Here is a 20,712-nt window from a genome sequence, read left to right as displayed (position 1 = left end):
GCTTTAGCAACCGAGGGACCGGTGGGAAGGCGTGTCACCTCGTTTTCGGCTACCTGCGTGCCGTGGGGACGCTTTGGCGTACTGGCTCTCATTCCTTAAAGGGTCGATAGGTAATAAACTGCTGGCGGGGCTGGTTCGTGCAGCAGGGACGGGGACGGGGACGGGGACGCTTTCATTCCGACCTGGCGGGCCTCCGTTGATTGCTGCGGTGCTTCGATCCCACCATCGGTAGCCGCGTTTATTTTAACGACAAACAAGCTACTGAATAAGCGTGACTCACCAAAGCACGCGTGAGGCAACTGCAAAGTTCTGAGCAAGGCTGCTCCGTTTGCAATTATTCCCCAGTGGAGCTGGCTTTTGAGGAAATCATCAGTCATTTCAAGTTTGAAACATCCCCTTGCTGCAGAGGGAAAAAAGTTTGCACACAGCAGTAGCTGATTCCGTGGGCTGCTGTATGGGCACGGGCTGTTCTGGCTCGTTATGTGGGGAGAGGGAAGGAGTGTCTGCTGTACAGCATTCTGCAGTAAAACATGATTGCTTACAGGCTGTGTAATTGTAGAATTTATTGACTTTTTTGGTCACGTGGAAGAGGAACTAAATAGAAATGTGTTAATGTTGACAGAGGCAGAAAAATTGCCGCTATCCTTAAAACCATTGTGACTGCAGCTTGCATCAGTGGTTAGATTGAGGAAGCGTTTTCTGTTGTTGTTGATCATTGATGTGAGGGTTTCTTTTTTGGGGCGAGTGGGAGGGGGGTGAGTTGAATAGGAATAATTTCAGAAAGTCAAACAAACCTGAAGGTAATTTCTTACTAAATTCTTGGCATTCTACAGTTATGAAAAATCCTAACAAACCATAAATGTTTCTGAATGTGTTTAGATGTAGTATGAGGAAGTGAAAATGAGTATGGGGAGGGTGGATATAGCTACCACCTGCAGTGAGATCAATTACTTACACCAGCAGGAGAAGTATGCAGGCTGGTCCTTCGCTGCTGTAGACCTCATGCAGAGTCAGAAGCAGTCATGCTTGACCTGCAGTTAAGCTCACAGTTGTCTCAGATTTTCTTTCCCCCTTTCCACGTGGGTTTGGCTGATTTAACACAAGTAGGAAGTTGGGGGTTTCCAAAATCAGACTGGGGTATTTTCAGATGGCTTTGCACCTGTGGTGTCTGAGAAGGCCAACATCCTTTATTTGAATATTAAGGTTCTGCTTAAGTAACATAGAACTTTGATAACTAAAGACATTTCAAACCTGTGTCGCTGTAATGAAATTAACTACATTGACTATACTTAAAGAGTGTTACAAAATGAGTATGATTATGTCTTCCTCTTACCCCCAGTTTTTGGTAATAATCTGAGGTATCTTTAACGTGGAAACAAGATAGCAGTACCAGTGAGGAGGAAGTGTTGGTATCTAGCAGTGTCATCTGTTGCTGGAGAACTCAAGCTATAGCCAAGGAGAAGAGTTTCATTTTCGACCTTCCAACTATGGCTACTTATCTTGTTTAATTTAAAGAGGGAAAAGCAAATAGAAAAAGCACAAAATGCATATCAGGAGTGCGGAAGGTAGGTATGTTGAATGCTGAATGTTGAAGGCTGGTGTAATACAGACATTCAAAAAGCTCTGTTGCTTTTGAGAATTAAAGCTGTGGTTCAGCATGACAAACTGCATGATTGAAAGTTTGCAGGAATTGAGGTGGGTCTGCATGGAAGTATTCAGGGAGAATGGGAAGATAACTTCTTGTTTGCCTCGTATTGTGTCATGGGTGTCTGGAATTCCATGTGGTGTTGTCCAAAAGACACACTGAATACTACAATAAGGCTAAGTTAGATACCTGCTAGGTTCCTATCCAGTTATTGGAGTAGATAGGATATAAATACACAAGAGTGTGAAGGACTGGTTTTGTAGTAATAGATATGTTATAATAGAGCCAAAAAGCAAAGCTCTCCAGTGACTTAATTCTTTTTCTCTCCAGGTATCTGGTGAACTCCAGATTTTTGTTAGGAATCACAAACTGATCTTTATTTTTAAATATATATACATATTTTATAGACCTGAGAAATCTGTTTTTCTGCTTTCTGCCCTCTCTGAAAGATCAGGAAATCTTAGTGTGTGTGCATGAATGTGTGTTTCAGCTGGTAAAGCAGATAGGACTTAATTTTTTGGTTGAGATTGACCATGTTAATAGCAGTGGAGCTGCTTCTTTGTGTCTTACAGACTTTATTCAGTACTGATTAGAAGATGGTTGAGGTTTCCTGGAGTGATTTGAGAATAACATTGAACAGTATTTAATTATGCAGTGACAGATGTCTGTGCAGAAGGAAGATGGCAGCTTCTGTGCATGCTTCAGCTGCCTAAGGGGAATGAAAGCTCTGACTCTTCAAGTGCATGGCTGTAGATGCATATAATTTATAGCAAATATTTTCATAATTTCACCTGTGTTGTTAGAGAGGGAAAACCTTTTAATCTGAAAGAAGCTTTCATTCAGTAACTTCTTTTAACAACATCATAACTGTGAAAAAAACAGTGTGATTCCAAAATACAATGGACTACTTAAAGTATGAGCAAAAAATGTCTAGAGAATGTCTGCTCTTGTTTAACAGTTTGGAGTATATAATGATGTGTGTTCAGATGAATGTGGAAGAGCTATCTAGGCCTCAGTAAGACAAAATTCCAAAAGAATGGGTGTAAACAATGTGAACAAGCAGTATGTGCAGCAGTAATTGTCATTTTGGTCTTGTGTTGCATGTGCTGGAACAGAGTGACTGTGTAGTTCCCTCTGTATGTGAGACTCTATTAGTGTTGATGTCAGTGTAGTAATAAATGATACTTAGATGGAGGAATTTTATAGTGGGGAAGAACACACAAAGAGTAAATCCAGATACTTCTTTTAACGGATGCGTTGTTTGAGCACGAATATTTTCTATAATGAGGCATGTCAGCTTCAAGCTGATGTTGAGTTGTTCTTAGCATAGAAAGTGATAGAAAGCTTTACCGTTACGTGTTTCAAATAAGAAAGAAAGGCAGTGGGAGAAAAGGTGAGTTTATTATTGTTTGGAAGGGACATCACATTAAACACAGCTTGCCTTAAACTTGACTGCTTTTTGGCTGTGTGGTTTTGCTGCTGTTGTTTGCTTGTAACTCTGTTAGTACTGTGCCCAAACTATGCACTGCTATAGGGATTCCAGGTGTTGTAGTTGTCCCTTGGTGTTACATTTGTCTTTTATGGACTAATTTCATACTCTCCTCAACCTTTAGAAGGCTACTGCTTCTAATAGTGGAAGAAGAACTGCTTGTACTTTATTCTTCCTTCCCTTTTTAACTTCTCTGAAATGGGGAGCTGAGATTCTTGCTGTGTCTGAAAGGTTCTTTTCTATCCTGAGTCATCTTGAGACCCAGGAAAGAGCAAGAGGATGGCTGCATGCAGGATATTTACTACCAGATGATGTCATTTGACATGGAAACTGTTAAAACAAATCCTAAAGCTTGGCATCATGATAGAATACAGTATTTTGGTTTTTAATTGAGATAAAACAGCTCACCTTCTATCTTACTTCCTATCTCATTTGGTTTGGAGGGATGCTTTGTTTTTGTGGGTTTTTTCCCCTCTGCAGATAGCCCCCCAGTCAGGGCTTTTTTACTTCTGTGAGCAAAGGAAGGTTGTGGACGTTAGATCTAAGTAGAAACATGACAGAGGGGTGGAAACATGGGTGTAAAGGCTTGAGTGCCACTAGAAAATGAAAAAGACTGGTGTCCCTGAAGGTAGTTTTTTTTATTTCCTGGGTTAGTATCCTAAAGTTCAAAGGTTTTGTAACAAAGGTGATAATTACTAGAACAGACATTACTCTTGTGAAGTGATAAACTTTTAAATGCAAACATAATAACATATTTTTATTTTTGCATGCAGTGGAATCTGACCTTTTCTCCCTTCTTCCTTTTTGCATTGTGAACAAGTTGATGTTATGCTCTATAATTGCATATTACAAATCCCATAAAAAGAGTGCTCACAGGTAAATTCTACAGCAACACCTTTGGAAGCAGAGCAGTGTTTTTCTTCTTGCAGATAGAGAACATTCCTGACAATATTAATACCTTTTAATGTGGGGTACTTTGCAGGAAAAGTCAGTTACTAGTAAAAATAGTTGGAATTTTTTATTACTATTATTCTGTTTGGTGTCACAGGAAATTCCAGTTGTTGCAGTGATACTGATGTTAAAGTGAACATTGGAAACACTGCTGAAACAAATAAGAATGACTGGCTTGTGCTCCAAGTGCTGAATGAAAAGATTGTTTTGCACTCAGTGTTTTCCTTGCAGGACTCCAACATGATATTTCCTGTCCAGGAGTGACAAGGATAGGTTTGGCTGTAATAATGAAACATTTGGCTGAACAAAGAGTGATATTGGGCAAGAGGGATGATGTGGGCTTTTAGTTCTAGAGCACACACTGCTCAACTTTGTTCCAGTATTTTGCTCCTGGCTTTAATGGAATTTTGTCTATACTGGTGCATTATGATGAATTAATGAACTTAGTAAAATATTTGAATGTTTTGGGAACAGTCCCTCTTAAATGCTGTTAAAATTGTACGTGAATTGATAAGTGCAACACTTGACAATTAATTGAGAAAGTATAATATGCTTTGGGGCATGCTGGAAAGTGCTGGAAAGCGTCGTATTGGTGCTGTGGTAGTCAGGTCTGGCAAAATGTGAATGTATTTTGTCAGGCAATGCTAAGGGCTATGTAAGTGGCTGCTTAGGTAGTGGCTGAAACAAGAAGTTTCCACGTACCAAAGCAAAGTCAGAGTGCAATAATTGTAGGTTTAGATGCTGTTAAATCCTTGCTTGAGTTTAGGTGAGCTCTAAATGTATGGTAGGTGGTAGTGAAAGCAAGGCAGAAGTGATCTTTGGCAATGATACAGGTTAAAATATCTCCCCCCCCTTTTTTTTTTAATAATTGTTGCTGTGAATTTAGTTATGAGTCCACAACTTACTTAGATATCTGAAAACCTTGCAGACTACTTGCTTAAGGCACTGAATTCTAAATGATGGTTTAGTGGATAATGAAATCCAGCTATCTTGCTTTGTATTCATTAGCGAGCACTTATTAGACTGTATCATTGCAGGCTTCTTGGCTTGTATTGGGTCTTGCATACGAATTTGTTTCATGCTGCCTATTCTGGTGACCTGTCTGAGAGTAACCTGATAGTGATTAGTGTCAGTGACTTCAAAACAAGGAGCAAGTCTTCTACAAGTTACGGTATAACAGTCCTCATCATTTCGCAAAATAAATGGACTTATATAACTGCATAATGCTTTATGAAGACCAGAAAAAAGTGTTTCTAGCTCTAGTCATCCAGGGAGAAGGGAGCTGAAATGCAGATTTTTATGGTTAATTGAATATCTTTTTTTTTCCTTTTTTTTTTCTTTATAGCTGTCAAGTGCAAATCCTGTGTATGAGAAGTTCTATCGACAGGTACGTATGTTCTTGCTGAGAAAAGAAACTTCCTTTTACTTAAAAGAATATTCCTTTGCTGTAGACTTCAGCATGGCCAGCAGAGTGTAAATGTTTGAAGTTCAAGAAAAACATTGCTGACTTACAATATATTTCTCTAGTAACTAACCCTTGTCTGAGCTATATCAGTACAAAAGAAGGTGTGAGATGATTTATATATGGCAGTTTGCTAGCAAATTCAACAAAACATACATCAATTTACAATAAGACTGTTAGCAGTTGGACTGGAATAAACCCCTGCCAAATACTGTGCTGATGTGGTGGGTTGTTTTCCACTTACAAGTGAAACTGACTTTGTTGTGTTTGTAGACCAGTTAGGTTTATGTAAGACTTGCATCTCTCTTAGTGCCTTAAGGTTCTTTCCGGTGCTGTGAGGAGTGAAAGGCATCTGAATGCCAAAAGCATGTGTGTAGTTCTTGCAGCTTCACTCAGTAGATAATAAATCTTTTGACTTTGGAATTTTATTTATCACTTGTCTTTTATATTTAGATCCAGAAAGGGAAAAAAAAAAGGTTTGTTTTCATAAAAACAGGTTTAAAGAAAAAGGTGTACAAAACCATTTATCAACTTATGCCTCAAAAAGTTGAGCACTCGCCTCCTAAGAAGGACCTTTCTCCACAAAAGGGCATTGCATTTTGGTTTTGAAATTGCTGAACAACAAAAGGGAGTTTACCTTGGTCATAGTTAGGATGGCTTATGAGAATTGAAAGAGGTAGTATCACCCTGACAAAACTGTCTTTCAGTCTGATGAGCAAACTTGCTATCTCTCTCTCTCTAGGAATACAAGCCCTTTAGAGAATACCGTGTTGTTTTATCACTAGAGGGTCACAAGAAAAGACAAGGAACTCGCTTTTCTCCATGTTAGATTTTCTAGCTCCATACATATGGCTGTATCACTGACTTGGATAATTTTTGCCACACACCTGTCTGTCTGCTCTTCATGGTTGCAATTGCTTAATCACTGAAGTATGAAACAAAAAGTTGGATGAAGAAAGGGAGTTACAGGCCAAGTACGATCCAGCTTCTGAAGTCACTTAGCATCTTGCGTCCATTGGCTTATACAGCCTAGTGACATTGGAGCATCGTCTGGCAGTCTTAGCAGGATACAGCCACTGGGATTCCTTGAACCTGATGTTACTGTTAGCTGTGTTGTGTCAGTGGATTTGTTTTCTACGGAATTGAGTCTTCTGACTTGCTCAGCCAAATGCTTTTTCTGCAAGCATTTGTACTAAGTTACTTAACTTTGGAATGTACTGTCTAAACACTTTCAGATGCACATAATAACTTTTTCCTTCTCCTCCTTTGTATAAGGAGATGTCAGCTTTCAAAATAGCAGTGTTAGAAAGATATTTCCCTTTGTCTTATAGTATTAGTAGAGCATGTCTTGTTTCTTTCATACTAGAAGCACTTAAGAGCTTTCTGTACCAAAGAAGAATAAATTCATCACCTGAAATAGCACTGATGCTTAGTACCTCCTCCAGTTCTGTCATAAACTTAGTCATTCATTTTACGCAGTATGTACTGTGAAATTAAAAATAAACACAGCTGATACTGTGTTACTCTGCCTTTGCTGAAAGAGATTCTCCCAGTGGCTATGTTAACCTGAGCATTCTTTGCTAGCTTTTTGAGAGCTTCTGTAGTGAGTCTCCATCAATTTGAAAGCTGGTTTGTCAAGCGAGTTGGCTTCTTTTCTTCTACCTGCAGGTTGATTCTGCCAATACTGGAAGAGTGTTAGCTTCTGATGCAGCTGTTTTCTTGAAGAAATCTGGATTGACAGACTTGGTACTTGGAAAGGTATTTAACGACAAGTATTTAGTTATCCTGTGGTCCCTTGCTTCAGTTAGTGTCCCCTGTAAATTAAAATACTCGGAAAGGTGTGGCGGGATACATGATCTTTCCTAGTGTGTTTTCAGTAGTGCTATTTAATAGTTTCGAACTTCAGTACCTGTGCTTATTTTACTGTATATGTTACCCGTGATGGAAATTAAAACAGCATTTAAATTTGTCACCACAAATAATTGCTATAACAAAAGTTAAGAACTGAACTTCCATCCAATAATTAAATTGTTTTTAAAGTGAGTGAGAACTTGCCAGCTTCCTCTTAGTGTTTTGGAATACCTTTGACCATTGTTTTTATGTTTTAGATTTGGGACTTAGCTGATACTGATAGCAAAGGAATCTTGAACAAACAGGTATGATTGTATGATGAATGAGGTTACTCTAACTGCTAGCAAACCTTGCAATGAGATGAGTATTAATGTTTCTGGTTCAGGAAGGCAATTCTTCTCATAAGATTTTTTTTCCGGTATGTACTCCCCATTTCAGTGTAAGCTACATTAAGTGAAGTACCCTTCAGCTACCTCATCTGTTTCTCTTCAAGTCATAAAATGAGCTGCTGTGTATGTGTGCAATACAACAGGGGAATAATTTAAGGTCTAATGTACTGTACTTACTATTAAGGTAATTTTTCCTCTTAATCTTGAGGGGAAAAATGCAAAAATTAAAATGCTATAAAATCTTCAAAATCCCTATTTATCTAATTTTGCTGGATTTCATGTGTGTGCATTGTGTTTGGATTTGTTCTTTTTAAGCTGCAGCTGTGAGCAGTATGTCTGTGTCAGTCAGGTGTACATCAGTGGTGCATGTAGCATGAGCTGCTGACAAGCTCTGATGTGATACTGCTGTTTGATGCTTTGAAGTATAGTTAGTTAAATAATGGCCTGCAGAGAGTTGGTTGCTTTAGTCCACATTAGGAAAAGATGCTTGTAGCATCTATGAAACAAATCTTTCATCAGCCTTCCAGTTTGGTTCATCTCTTGTGTATGCTGTACATTTCTTCTCTCCTCCACTGTCAACTGCCACCTTTGGGTTAACTCAGTTCCTTCAAGATAAACAGCTGTACTTGCTGCTTCAGGTTCTTACTTCTCTGTCATAGAAGAACTGAGTGCAGAGAGCTAGTTATACTAGCAAGGAAGCTTCTAAATGCATGGAGCTAGTAATAGCAAGTTTTACCTCGCTGGAAGAATTCAGTGTTTTTTTTGACTGTTGCTTTCTGTCATTTTGCAACTCCTACCCTTCCAAGCTGTTTGTGACCATTGTATGTATAACAGTACTAGAAAACTTCTTAATTCTTGCTCTTGCATATTTTCATGTAATAAAACTGTTACAATTTTATTTTTCCTGTAGGAGTTTTTTGTAGCTTTACGACTTGTAGCGTGTGCACAGAATGGATTGGATGTTTCCCTGAGTAGTCTCAATTTGCCTGTTCCTCCACCAAGATTTGTAAGATTTTATTTTTAATACACATACCAACTTCTTATTAATAAGAAGCTTTGAGCTAACAACTAGGAGGATTTGTTACAAATACCAAATATTTCTGAAAAAGATGTTGCAGGGAGGGGAAAACAAGAGAATCTGGAGTTAGAATAAGGTGCTGCATGTTCTACTGGGGTTATAAAAGTAAAATTGTGTAAATTTGGAATATTTATGGCACTTGTTCTATTAGTGCTGTCCTTAATGGAAGAAAGGTTTTTAATTTCTTACTGTAAATCTTTATCTCCCTCGCTAAAGTATGCATGACTAAAATGCTTTGAGAAGCAATAACTTCTCAAATAAGGGGGTAGTTTTGAAAGGTCAGACCTCTTTTTTTTTTCTTTTTTTTAAGTGAGTTCTTTCTCTTTTTTTGTTTTCATTAGACTGATACTAGTAGTCCTTTGCTGCTCAGTGGAACAGCATCAAGTGATATACCATGGGCTGTTAAGGTAAATAAAATATACATAGAACAGTGATGTGCACAAATCTGAGAAAAATATGGTACTGATAGCTATAGTTCATTAAATATGATAAATTGACATTCCTGTTAAATCTGTAATTTGGCTTGTAGATCTGATTTGTGTGGATCTGGGGGAGGTGTGAAACTGCTTGGGAAATCTTGGGAAGAAACTTGATTTATTGAGAATAGTCACTTGATGACATGAAAATAAATGAGGACTAAATCTCAGTGGATTTTGTACAAATTTCTGCCTTTAAAAAGAAAAAAAGGGGGGGGGGATGTAATTTCTGTTCCTGAAATCAGGAACTTCCATGTATGCTTTTCTCACTGTAGCTTTGACAAAAGTCAGTCAGTATTTTTGAAAGTGCTTTGTAGAGTGCAAGTGTGACTGTTTCCATAAATAATATTTTTCTTCTGTTCCTGCAGCTGGAAGACAAAGCCAAGTATGATGCTATTTTTGACAGCCTAAATCCTGTTAATGGACTACTGTCAGGAGATAAAGTGAAACCTGTACTCCTCAACTCAAAACTGCCAGTGGATATCTTAGGACGAGTAAGAATAGCTTCCTATTATTATTATTATTTTTTTTCAATTAATTGTTAGTTCACAGATAATAACTATGCTCCACTCATCTTTATCTGTTTCTCAAATCCTGTGTTTATAGTAATAAGCCTAATTACTAAATATTGCCATATGGAGTGACCACACATACAATTGTTAAACTGTAAAATTTTTCATTGATATTTTGATAGATTACCTTTAATTATAACGTGTCAGTTTTGTGTATGCTTTAACACTTTGTTTCGGACGGGGTTCAATTAGCACTCCAATTTCAGACTCTTCCTTTGCATGGTCTGTATGAATGTGTATCACTTACTGAAAACTGCTGTTAGATTAATAGGACTTTAGATACAGTGGGAGGAGACTGTTCTCACATTTGTTTTGTAATGATATAAAAAGGCAAACGCTACAGTTTAGGCAAATATCCCTATATTCTTCTTTTTATTGGTAGGTGTGGGAATTGAGTGATATTGACCGAGATGGAATGTTGGATCGCGATGAATTTGCAGTTGTAAGTATCCTGTATGCCTCAGAATTGTGAAAATTGAATGACAGAAGCTCAAAATGGGTGAATTGTGTGTTAGATTCTGACTGTGCAGTTTCAAAGACTTTAATTAGCATCAATTTATTGAATATATCATTACACAAAGTAATTTTCCTTCTGGGCTAAATGAAATATTGTGAAAACATGCTACAAAGTTATTTCTTAACTAATTCTTTCTCCTCCTCCTCTCCTCATTCACGTGTTTGTTTCTTTGTGTCAGGCCATGTTCTTGGTGTACTGTGCTTTGGAGAAGGAACCAGTGCCAATGTCCTTGCCTGCAGCTTTGGTGCCACTATCCAAGAGAAAACCTGTTAGTGTTCCAGGAGCAATGCCGTTAATTCCTTCTTCAGCATCTTCCAAAGATTCTCATCAGTCCCTGCCACCTGTAGGCATTTTAGCTGCCAAAACACCATTAACACAGGTATAATTCTGAAGGAAATTGGGGTCAAAAGATTTGTTCTTAATGTTGTTCTTTGGTGTCTGCCTATGTGAAGAGTCTTGATAAACATTTTTTATTTCCTTCTCCTTCCCATATTAATCATAAAATTGAGAAGGGTGATGGGAAGACCAGATTAAGAGGAAAGATAATACATAATTTCTTCAGATATCTTCAAATATAAACAGTTGGATAAAAGCATATTATTTAGTGAAGATTTTGAAGATATTTTTAATAAATTGTTTCAAAGCATCTAGCTCAACCTTAGAATACTTAGAAAACAGTTTAATCCAAGTATACGTAGGCAGAATGTTTGTTCTGACTGAATACTGATTTGAATATGGGCAGTTTTTAAGACAAATTGTGATAGGATTGTGTATGTACTTACATGTTGTGCATGCAAGCAGTTTGAAGAAGACATTAATGAAAACAGTAGATCAGTGCAAGCTATGGAAAGAAAGAAGACAGAAAGTCTAGCACATCCACTGAAATATGTGAGATCTGGTGCTTGTTCTAAATGTAGTTACTGAGAAACTTAACTCCAACAGAAAAGCATCTTATTGAATTCTGATCATTTTAGAATCCAGAATTTGGGAATGTGTCTTTTCAAATGCATTATAACTTACTGGTTATATTTGAAGGCAAATGTCGAGAAAGAGTTGAGAGCTGAAGTACTTTAATGCATAAGATGCTGCTTGGATATTTGGGTACCTGTATTTGAGTAATCAACAGAAGATTGGCACTTTAGGTCTCCTGGTTCCCAGACTTTAATCTGACAGCTTACTTGACTGACTTAAGCCTGGGTAGTGTATGTGTTCCAAAGCAGTGCATTCTGGATGAGTGTCTTGGTGTGTGGTTTTTTTTTTTATACAGCACCATTTGGGATTTGTATGTTAAGTGTCCTTGTACACTTAAATTAGTATCCACAGGCATACATTTATGCAGAAGCTGAAGCAATTTTCACTCATCCTCCCCCCATCTTATAGTAATTAGTATAGTATTGGAAAAATTGCTGAAGTAAGAAATGTGGCTGTAACTCCTATCTTTACCTTGGTAAGAACTTCAGACCTACAATTTAGAATGTCCCAGCTGTTAATTCTGAGCTTGACCCAGCAAAGCTCTCCAGCTGCGTAAAGAAGAATGAAGTTGATGGAGCCTATGAGTACAGTGGTGAGTGCAAAACCCCATGCTAGGAGGAGATCTGGGCTCCAGGGAATATTTCTATTGCATAGGCAAAGAAGTAGAGCAGTATCAAACAACTGTGGTCCTTCACTGATACCAATGTTCCTGCTTTTGGAGTGTCTTGCAGATGCCTATACATGTCTATTTTGGATGATAAAAGTGATTCATAAATTTAAAATGTGTGCTGTAGACCTTGAATTATGTAATTCTGAAAGTATATAACCAAAAACAGAACTGTCTTTATCTTGGTATTGTGGGTTTTGTTTTCCTCTCTACAACTCCCCCTCCCTTCCCTTCAGTGGGTTGTATCGCCTGCAGACAAAATTAAGTATGATGAGATCTTTGTGAAAACTGACAAGGACATGGATGGATTTGTGTCAGGTGTGGAAGCCAGAGAACTATTCTTGAAGACAGGACTGCCTTCTGCTCTGCTTGCACATATCTGGTAGGGATTATTTTCCCTTGACAGCTGTTTAGGCGATGGCACGGCTCTTGATCTTTCCTAGCTCTTTTCATGAATAGTGCTATGTTGACATTTATAGAAAATGAGAGCTATTTTCATATACAATAGCAGGGCTTCTGTATTAGCAGTGGTAACTTAATTTGCTTCTACTTTTGGATAGAAATAGGGCGAAAATTGGTTAATGCCATGAGCTATTTCCTAGCCAGAGGAGGTAAAGAGCCTGAAGAAATGGCTACAGACAAATATTGCATTTGGCTGAGTGCCTCCATATAAAGCACCGTAATGTTGCTGTGTATTTGAACACTGATACTGTCCTTTTGGGAATGATCTGTATGAAATTCTTAGCATTCAAGACTCAGGACCCATCTAATTCTGTGAATCGTTTGTCTTTCATTATAGCCTGTATATTATAGCCTGTAGTGACACCTACTGTATGGTGGTATTTTTTCTAAATTTTTCTCCACTGTAAGCTAGTGCATGGCACTCTGATAGAAAAAGAAACATTGTTTTTTTCAAAGTATGGTTAATATAATTTAGGAAATCTAGGAAAATGAGGTAAACTGGTGTTACCTATGGAATGTTCTTTAGTTTAGCAGGTAAATTCAGCTATAGGTATTCAGATGTTGCAATTTGTAGGCCTAGTTCTGCCTTTTACCAGATTAGCAATTACTCTAACAGAGCATTGGAATTTTACACAAAAGGAGGAAGTGGTTGTGTTTTTTTCTGTATTTATTACCATGATTTGTTGTGTATTGCATTATTTTTAATAGAGGAGACACACAGTAGTTGTTTTCACAATTCTAAGTGAAATAAAGTATTACTTGTGGAAATGAAGATTTGATTTATTTCATGTGCATCTCTGTGTAGGGCTCTGTGTGACACAAAGGACTGTGGGAAGCTTTCCAAGGAACAGTTTGCTTTGGCTTTCTACTTAATTAATCAGAAATTAACAAAGGGCATTGATCCACCTCAAGCTCTGACTCCAGAGATGATTCCACCTTCAGACAGGAGTGTCACATTGCAGAAGGTAAGGATGGGTTTGCATGCTTGGTATGAATTTCAAAGACTGCACAGGAGGCACTTCAAGTACTGGCAGACCTCAAGGTTATCATAATATCAGGAAGAAAACAAGTATTAATTACAAAGAAGTGACAAAACACTACTCCATTCATGTTTTGAAATGAAGCTGTCATTTATTACACTTGCCAACCAAGCAGAGAAATCTTATGTTGAGAAAGCATTATTTTCTATTTTAAAAGAATAATCTTTTTCCTGTCTAAAGAAATCTTAGTTTGCATCGGAAGTAAGGTTCTATGCACAGGTTCTATGTTTTTGTCCTAGTGTGCTTTTCAATTATCTTTCACGTTTCTTTTTTTCAATAACTCTCAAAATAATGTGAATTAAATAAAGTTTATGTATTTAAAGTTCAAAAAGTAAACGTCCACCGTTTTATTCTTCACAGATAGTTTAAATGTCTTGATAGCCTGTTAATTGCCATCTGTCTTAATCCAGCAGTAAACTAAACCTCAACAGTTCAAGTTATGTTTATCAGAACGGCAAAAGTCGTGGCAAATTCTTACTTGTTTTACGCATTGTAAAGTCTTATGTTGGTTACCTTTTCTTGGTTGTGCAAAGCTGATCCTACACTTTCTTGAACAGAATGAAAAGTCAGCAACTGAAAAATCAGAAACTCAAAATTTGGCACTACTTTTGAGTTTCTGTAACTGGAATCTTATTTCTTTTTTACATTCTATTTTTAAAAAGTAATTGCTTTATTTGCAACCCTACTAATCTTTTTTGTATGTTTGCTTTCCTTTCTATGTCTCTTTTCTAGTTTGGACTGTTTTTTCCATTCTGCACCACTCTGCTTTTCATCCTTATTATTCTGTCAGTTTGTTAACTCTGCTTTCTCAAGGTTAGAGAATCTTTGCTTTTCTAATATTTACTGTCTGTTGGTTTGATAATGAGCATCCTTCTAAGACTCTTAAGTAACTACTGAAATAGTGCAGCACTTTCTGAAGCATCACAACTTGTTGCAGTCTCAAATTATTACTGGTTTCCAGTGTTGTTCACCTGGAAGAATCCCAAGGTGCTTTGCAAATCTGAACACAGTGTACATAATCCGCTCTTGTGCAGAAAATGGTTTCTGGGGTAGATCTCTGTGGTTGTTACAAGTTGGCTATGTGTACTGCTTAAGTTTACAAAAGAAAGTGCTTTGTATTATCCTTTTCAAATTGTTGGGGAAGTGATGGCAGTTGTAGCCCAGTCTAGCAGATGACAGTATCCATTAGGACTGATATCCATGTAATTACTGATTATCTTTCAGAAAATGTAGTGGTCAGAACACTTTAGATGAAATCAACATTGTTTACTGCTATTCTGTGTACGTTGTCTTCACAGAACTCTTAAAGACATCGGTTGAATTTTGCAGTGATTTTGCATTGCTAAAAGATAAGAGTAAGAATATTATGAAAGAAGTTAAGAGATATTTTTTAGTTAGCTGTCTAAATCCTTACCCAGAACTCATTTTACTTGATGAGCTAAAGGCTTAGTTCATTTTGAGATTTTCCAAAGAAGATGCTGTCTTCTTAGTGGATATGGAAGAACTTCATTCTCAAGAACTGAACAAAAAGATAAGTAAGAGTGGTGGGCAGAAATAGGCCTTTTTCTGGATTTCTTGAAGTGATGTGGCTTAATTAGTAAAAACAGGGAGGCTTCCTCTCCTGGTTTACCAGTATAAGGGTAGTAGCAAAAATATCAGTAACCATAATGGGAATCCATTGTATTTTTGAAGTATAGAAAGTTAACTTGCAGTCCTTCTTGGTAGGTGTTCAGAAATCACATGCATGTGTATTGCTGTTTCCTAATGTTTGGTGTCCTTGCAGAATTTCATTACCACAGTAGTATAATTTCTTATTTCTGAGGTTTGAATGCAGATCTCATAAATGGGAAAGAGCAGTAGTAGTCTAGTATTTGTTGCTGTGTTCCTTTACCTAAAGCTGTTTGTAGTTACAAAACCAGCTCTTGCATTACTGGCAGTAAAACTTACATTTGCATTCAAATTCCATTATGGAATTGTGACTGAAATTAACTTTTATTAATATTTTCAGTTTAAAAGGTTGAAGTGTTGCTTGCATGTGTGGTGTTGTGTGTTAAGTGGCAGCAAATAATTCCAACTTCTGTCTCTTCTGAACTTGTACAATAAAGCTAAAAATGGCCTTTCTGGACCGAGTCTCTCCCCAAAGTTCTCCTAAAGAACTGAAAATACGATGGTGCTACATCTTGTTCAAATTTGATGCTGGAGTTACCATTAGAAAACAAAGCCCAGAAAGAATTTGCACTTGTGGCTCATACCACCCTATTTTCCTTCCTTCCTTACAGAATAAGGAAGGATATCCTCATTAGAACACTGTGAGCAACTCGACAAAACTCCAGTGTAATTCTTGAGAGTAGGATTGAACTTTGTAACTATTTGGCCAGTTTGAGAAAGTGTACACTAACCAGTTTAAGGATAACTGTATAGTTTCTTATTCTCAATTTGTGTCATTTGCTCCAATAAAAATATGTATGAATAATCCATAATTGTGCTGAATAATATTCTCTGCCACTGTGTGCTCAGATTTACTGGTTAGGTCTTTGATTGACTAAAGATTTCTTACTTTTTTCCCCAGTATTCATATACATATGAATAAACAAGTAGTTAGTAGCGTCTTGATTTATCTTCAGAGAAAGATAAATCTTCCTCTGCAGAATTTAGAGATTTGAATGTGTTGTTTTTGAAATATCACCAGCTGAATGTTTATGTTGCCCTCTGAACTTGTTTTTTGTCCCAGATAACTTTATTCAAAGCTAGAAGGATTATATGTGTTCTAGAATGTAGTTACTATATTTATGGCTTCCTAAATCTGTGTGTGTTTTGTTCAGGCATAATAGAACAATTACAGTATTTGTTAATTTGTGTATTTAAAACTTGTGCCCCAGTCATTTATGTAAATTCATAAACGTATGCATAATTTGTGTTATAGTTGTTTTCTCATTATGAAGTTGTTAAGGAAGCAAGAACTGATGGGCATTAATTACCTATAATCATGTATTCTCAGAGTTTCAGTCAGTACTCTGGGATTTGTATTAACCCAGCTAGATACAGCTTAAAGCATTGCAAACAAAGCATTTTTACTTTGCATCAGGAGGATCACCAAGGTGCAGAAATACATATATCACAAGTAAATTAACCAAACCAGTTTTAAATGAGAGATAGGAAACCAGCTAAACATTAACCATAAGATAAATTTAATTTTAGAACTAGACTCTTATTGTATGATTAGGTGTACTTTTTGTGGAAAATATGCCTTCAAGAATTTCCAGGAGACAAACTTGTTCTGTATTACCAGATCCATAGGGCATATGGTGTATTCTGTCAATAGAGCAGCTGGCTGGGTTTTTTGCTTTTTTTTTTTTTTTTAAACTAAATGAAAGAATTGTTACGTTTGTATATCACTTGTAAAGTGAACATAGATGTCAGACTGCATAAACTTTTTCTTTCTTTCAGAATGTTCAAGGACTGAATTCTGTAGCAGATTTTTCTGCAATTAAAGAGCTTGATACATTGAACAATGAAATAGTAGACCTGCAGAGGTAGGTGAAGGAGGAATGTTTGGTTATTTTACTTTTTGCTTTTTTTTTCCCCCCCTTAAAAATAAACCAAAAAGCCAATGCATAAGAGAAAATCAGAAGGTAATGTAGTCTGTTACCAATGGTAAGCAAATTGATAAATTTATTCTGATGATGTTTAACTCTTCTATTCTTTATTGACTCAGAAGACTGCATTTAGTAACAGCAAGACTAAAAATTCTGTCCGTGGTCACTTCTTCACATGTTTCAGAGAGCTGCATCTCCTAGCATCCTAGGATCCAAATATTCTCTTTTGTTCATCTTTATTATGAGATGAGAATACTGGAGATCTTTAGGATGTGGGAGCCAGGACACAAATTAGTATAAGATGCCTTTGATTTCTAGAGCAAATCCTAGGGACTTTTTCCTAGTGGAGGCTGGGAACTGAGACAAGACGGCTCAAGGAGGATATAGGGAAGGGAGTCAGAAGATGGCAGTTTACATAAGGACTTACATAAATCAGCTAGAATTTTTATGGTGGTAAAGATAGACATACTTGCCTTCTGTTTGGTGAATTTCACTTTTGCACTGAAAAAGTAGTTTAAATTAGAGCTAGACAGATGCTTGGTTTCCAAAAATTATTTCTAGGCTGATTATTTCTAGGCTAAGATGATTTCAAGTCACTGAGAAAATCAAGTTCATATATAGTGCCTAATCTTTGTCATACTCTCAAGACTTAGCAGATATTCTTCTGTAGTGACTTTTGCTACTATTGTAAATATACTGTAAGTTCATTCTGTCAGAAACAGTCGGTTAAGGTGCTTTGTCATGATGACAAAGTGTGTCTTATCCATGTCACTTGTAGGAATGTTTTAATTTGGAAATGTGTCAAATCACAGCCCATCTCCTAAATAGATAAATGTTTTTGCACTTTAACTGCTTGTTACTTCCTCTGCCTTCTCACTTGTCCCTGCCATGGCTTCCTCTGTTCTTTCTTAACTTTTATTGATACCAATTTTGGACTTACACATTTATTAACCTAAAATTTGATTTGCAACTATGTATATTTGTTATTAGAAGGAAATAAATTATTCACTAGCGTGAATTTTTAGATAAAGGTGGAGTTTTTTGTTTGTGTTCTACCAAGTGTATTTGCAGCCTAACATTCACACCATTTTGTTGTGTTCTGCTCTTTTTCTCTGTGATATATGAAGGAACCCCATGGCCTTTGGAAGTCATTGCTTCTGCTTCTTCTTCAGTGGCAAATTATTTATTTGGGTTATATCTGATCAATGGAGATCCTATAGGGGCAATTATTAGCATGTTTTTAATTTAAGAAAGAGGAGAGTTACTTTGTTATTTACAGGCACAGAATAGAATTGTGTTACTAATAAATTAATTTTGATTACTTAGCAATCGTTTAGCTACTGCAAAAGAGTCATTTTGGTAGTGGAAACATTGCTCTCCTGTATCTCATCTAAAGTAGAGGTGGCAGTAGGAGGCAGCAGATCAGTCTTTGTGATAAGTTTAGGACATTTCTCATCTCTTGGGAAGTCTGCATTTCAGGTATAACTGCTTAAGTATACTTTCAATCTTTATAGTTACCATATTAAAATGTCATCCAAATAATTTTATTCATTATTAAACAAGACAAATTGTTTAATGATTATTAGAATTAGTATGTACTAATTCTACTCCATGAGTTGTGTTTTATCAATGAGAACTGCATTTCTGAGAGCCATTAGTAGAAATTGAATCTATTTTTGAAATGTGCATTTAAAATAAACAAAGAAAACAACCAGAGGAACTCCCTCAAATAATGAAGAAAATGACTGTGTTGTGAAAATGCTGTTTGTTGAAAGATTGAGTAAAGAATGCGGAAGTGATGTGTTTGTGTGGGAAAACGTCTGGTAACCAAGAGCTTTTTAATCTAATTTGATGAAAACATAAGATGAGAAAATGGAGATTGAGTATCAGATGAGAAATAAAAAGCACAATGCCTGTTAGTAAGTTTAATTCCCCTCTGGTAGGGCAAATGACTTGCCTAGGGACATTATGGAGTCTGCATCATTTTGAGCCTGACAGCAGTACTGTTTTTTTCAGAAGACCTGTAAATTCTATTTCCATTGCATTATATTTTTGGAAAGTTATTTCTGCTTTTTTTTTTTCATCAGCCTAGTGGGAGGTTAAACCAGATGTTCTTAGTACTCTCTTTTTGAGCTATAGAGCCTTTTTCTTGACCCAGCAAACCCTGCTTTCTTTTTATGCATTAAAGCTAGCTGTGGCCCACAAATGAGTGGGATTTCTTCAGACTTTATCAGTACCACATTGCTTTGTAAGTGTGAACAGTTGAGCTTAACTTGGTGCCATCCTTTGTGAATGTTGGATATCAGTGGCTGCATTTTCCTGAACATAGGTCAAGCTAGGAGAATTTTAGAGCAGGTAAGTTAGTCTCTCAAAAGTAAGGAAATAACAAAATGCTCTGTTTTTTTTCCAGGGGCAACCTTTCATTGCCATGTACTTGCATCAAATCTTTGTTTAAAAGTCCAGAAATGTAGAACTCGTTAGCAAATCAACAGTAAGAGCTGTAAACCAGCTGCTTTTTTCTAATATCTGGTTTAGAAGTAGCTGAGTTGTTACTGCTGAAACATGGGAGATTGAAGGGGGGGAAAAACTGAGCAAACTCTAATATTTTTTTTTCGAGCAGTGTCGAAATTAAGCACTACTACACTAGGAATTCCCACAATTGCACATGTATGTGGAAATAAGAAATGTTTGGCAACTGAGTTTAAATGATGCTCCTTTCTGTGAGCCGCCATCGATCACTTTTTGGAAAAGAACTGATCGATTTATTATTTTTCATTTTTAACTAGTGTTGTTTTGATTGTTAGCCATCAAGAAGTGAGGCCAGGATTGTTTCACAGATGGCTTAAATGGCTCTACTGACATGGGTCTACTCAGCTGTCAGCTGTTGCAAATGTTCCCTGTGTGCTGGTTCCCATTCTTAAGTGATATTCCATTCACAAATTGCAAAGCTGCTGGATTTACTGATGTTATTTGATTTGTATATTATGAAGTGGGTGTGTTGGGTTGTTCTTTTGTTGTTTGTTTGTTTTCAATGATTATTTTTAATTTATTTAACAAAAAGGCCTCCTGACCTGGCTGCTATTAAGTTACCTAGGGAAATTGCATTGCTTACCTAATGGAGTTTGAGTTGGTTTCAAATGTTAACTTATTGTTGAGACCACAGGTGTTTTTTGTTTCCAGGAGATGTTATGGGACTGTATGATGCAAGAAATCTGTCATCTAATAATGCAGTTTGGTTATATCCCTGGTATACAGGGTGTACCAGATAGTCTGTAAAAGAAATGGAGGCATTCAGAAGAATTAGTAAATTAAGTAGGTCTGCATTACTTTCATTTGAAGCAAAGATGCTTTACTCAGGGTGGGGAGCAGGGAGGGTAGATGCATTGTTCAGCCCATATACACTTAGCTTGTTTTCCTTTGTCTCAGACTACTGCCTAAGCCTTTCTTGTTCAGCCTGACAATAATTCTTTCACTTGATGTTTTTTCCATTCATTGTTTGTGTTGTGATCTGACCGGTGTGAGCTGGCTGTGGGTGGATATTGTTG

At 36.9% G+C, this 20,712-nt stretch overlaps 1 protein-coding gene and 1 long non-coding RNA gene across 2 annotated transcripts; both read left to right on the top strand.

The window, feature by feature from the left end:
• Positions 1-20: 20 nt before the first annotated feature.
• LOC116216998 lies at positions 21-7,259 on the top strand. Its single transcript, XR_004160822.1, has 3 exons — positions 21-110; positions 5,431-5,472; positions 7,216-7,259. It is a non-coding gene; the product is annotated as an uncharacterized LOC116216998 (long non-coding RNA).
• A 509-nt stretch (positions 7,260-7,768) lies between these two features.
• LOC104912501 (epidermal growth factor receptor substrate 15-like) lies at positions 7,769-17,108 on the top strand. The gene is made up of 8 exons (XM_031554989.1): positions 7,769-7,816; positions 9,207-9,272; positions 9,710-9,835; positions 10,296-10,355; positions 10,609-10,809; positions 12,306-12,451; positions 13,337-13,496; positions 17,019-17,108. The coding sequence occupies exons 1-8, from the start codon at positions 7,769-7,771 to the stop codon at positions 17,106-17,108; spliced, it is 897 nt and encodes a 298-aa protein (XP_031410849.1).
• Positions 17,109-20,712: the final 3,604 nt, after the last annotated feature.

This window comes from Meleagris gallopavo, chromosome 10 (assembly GCF_000146605.3).
Source record: "Meleagris gallopavo isolate NT-WF06-2002-E0010 breed Aviagen turkey brand Nicholas breeding stock chromosome 10, Turkey_5.1, whole genome shotgun sequence".
NCBI lineage: Eukaryota > Metazoa > Chordata > Aves > Galliformes > Phasianidae > Meleagris > Meleagris gallopavo.
The sequence above is the reverse complement of the archived record's forward strand: the minus strand, read 5'-3'. Positions and strand labels throughout refer to the sequence as shown.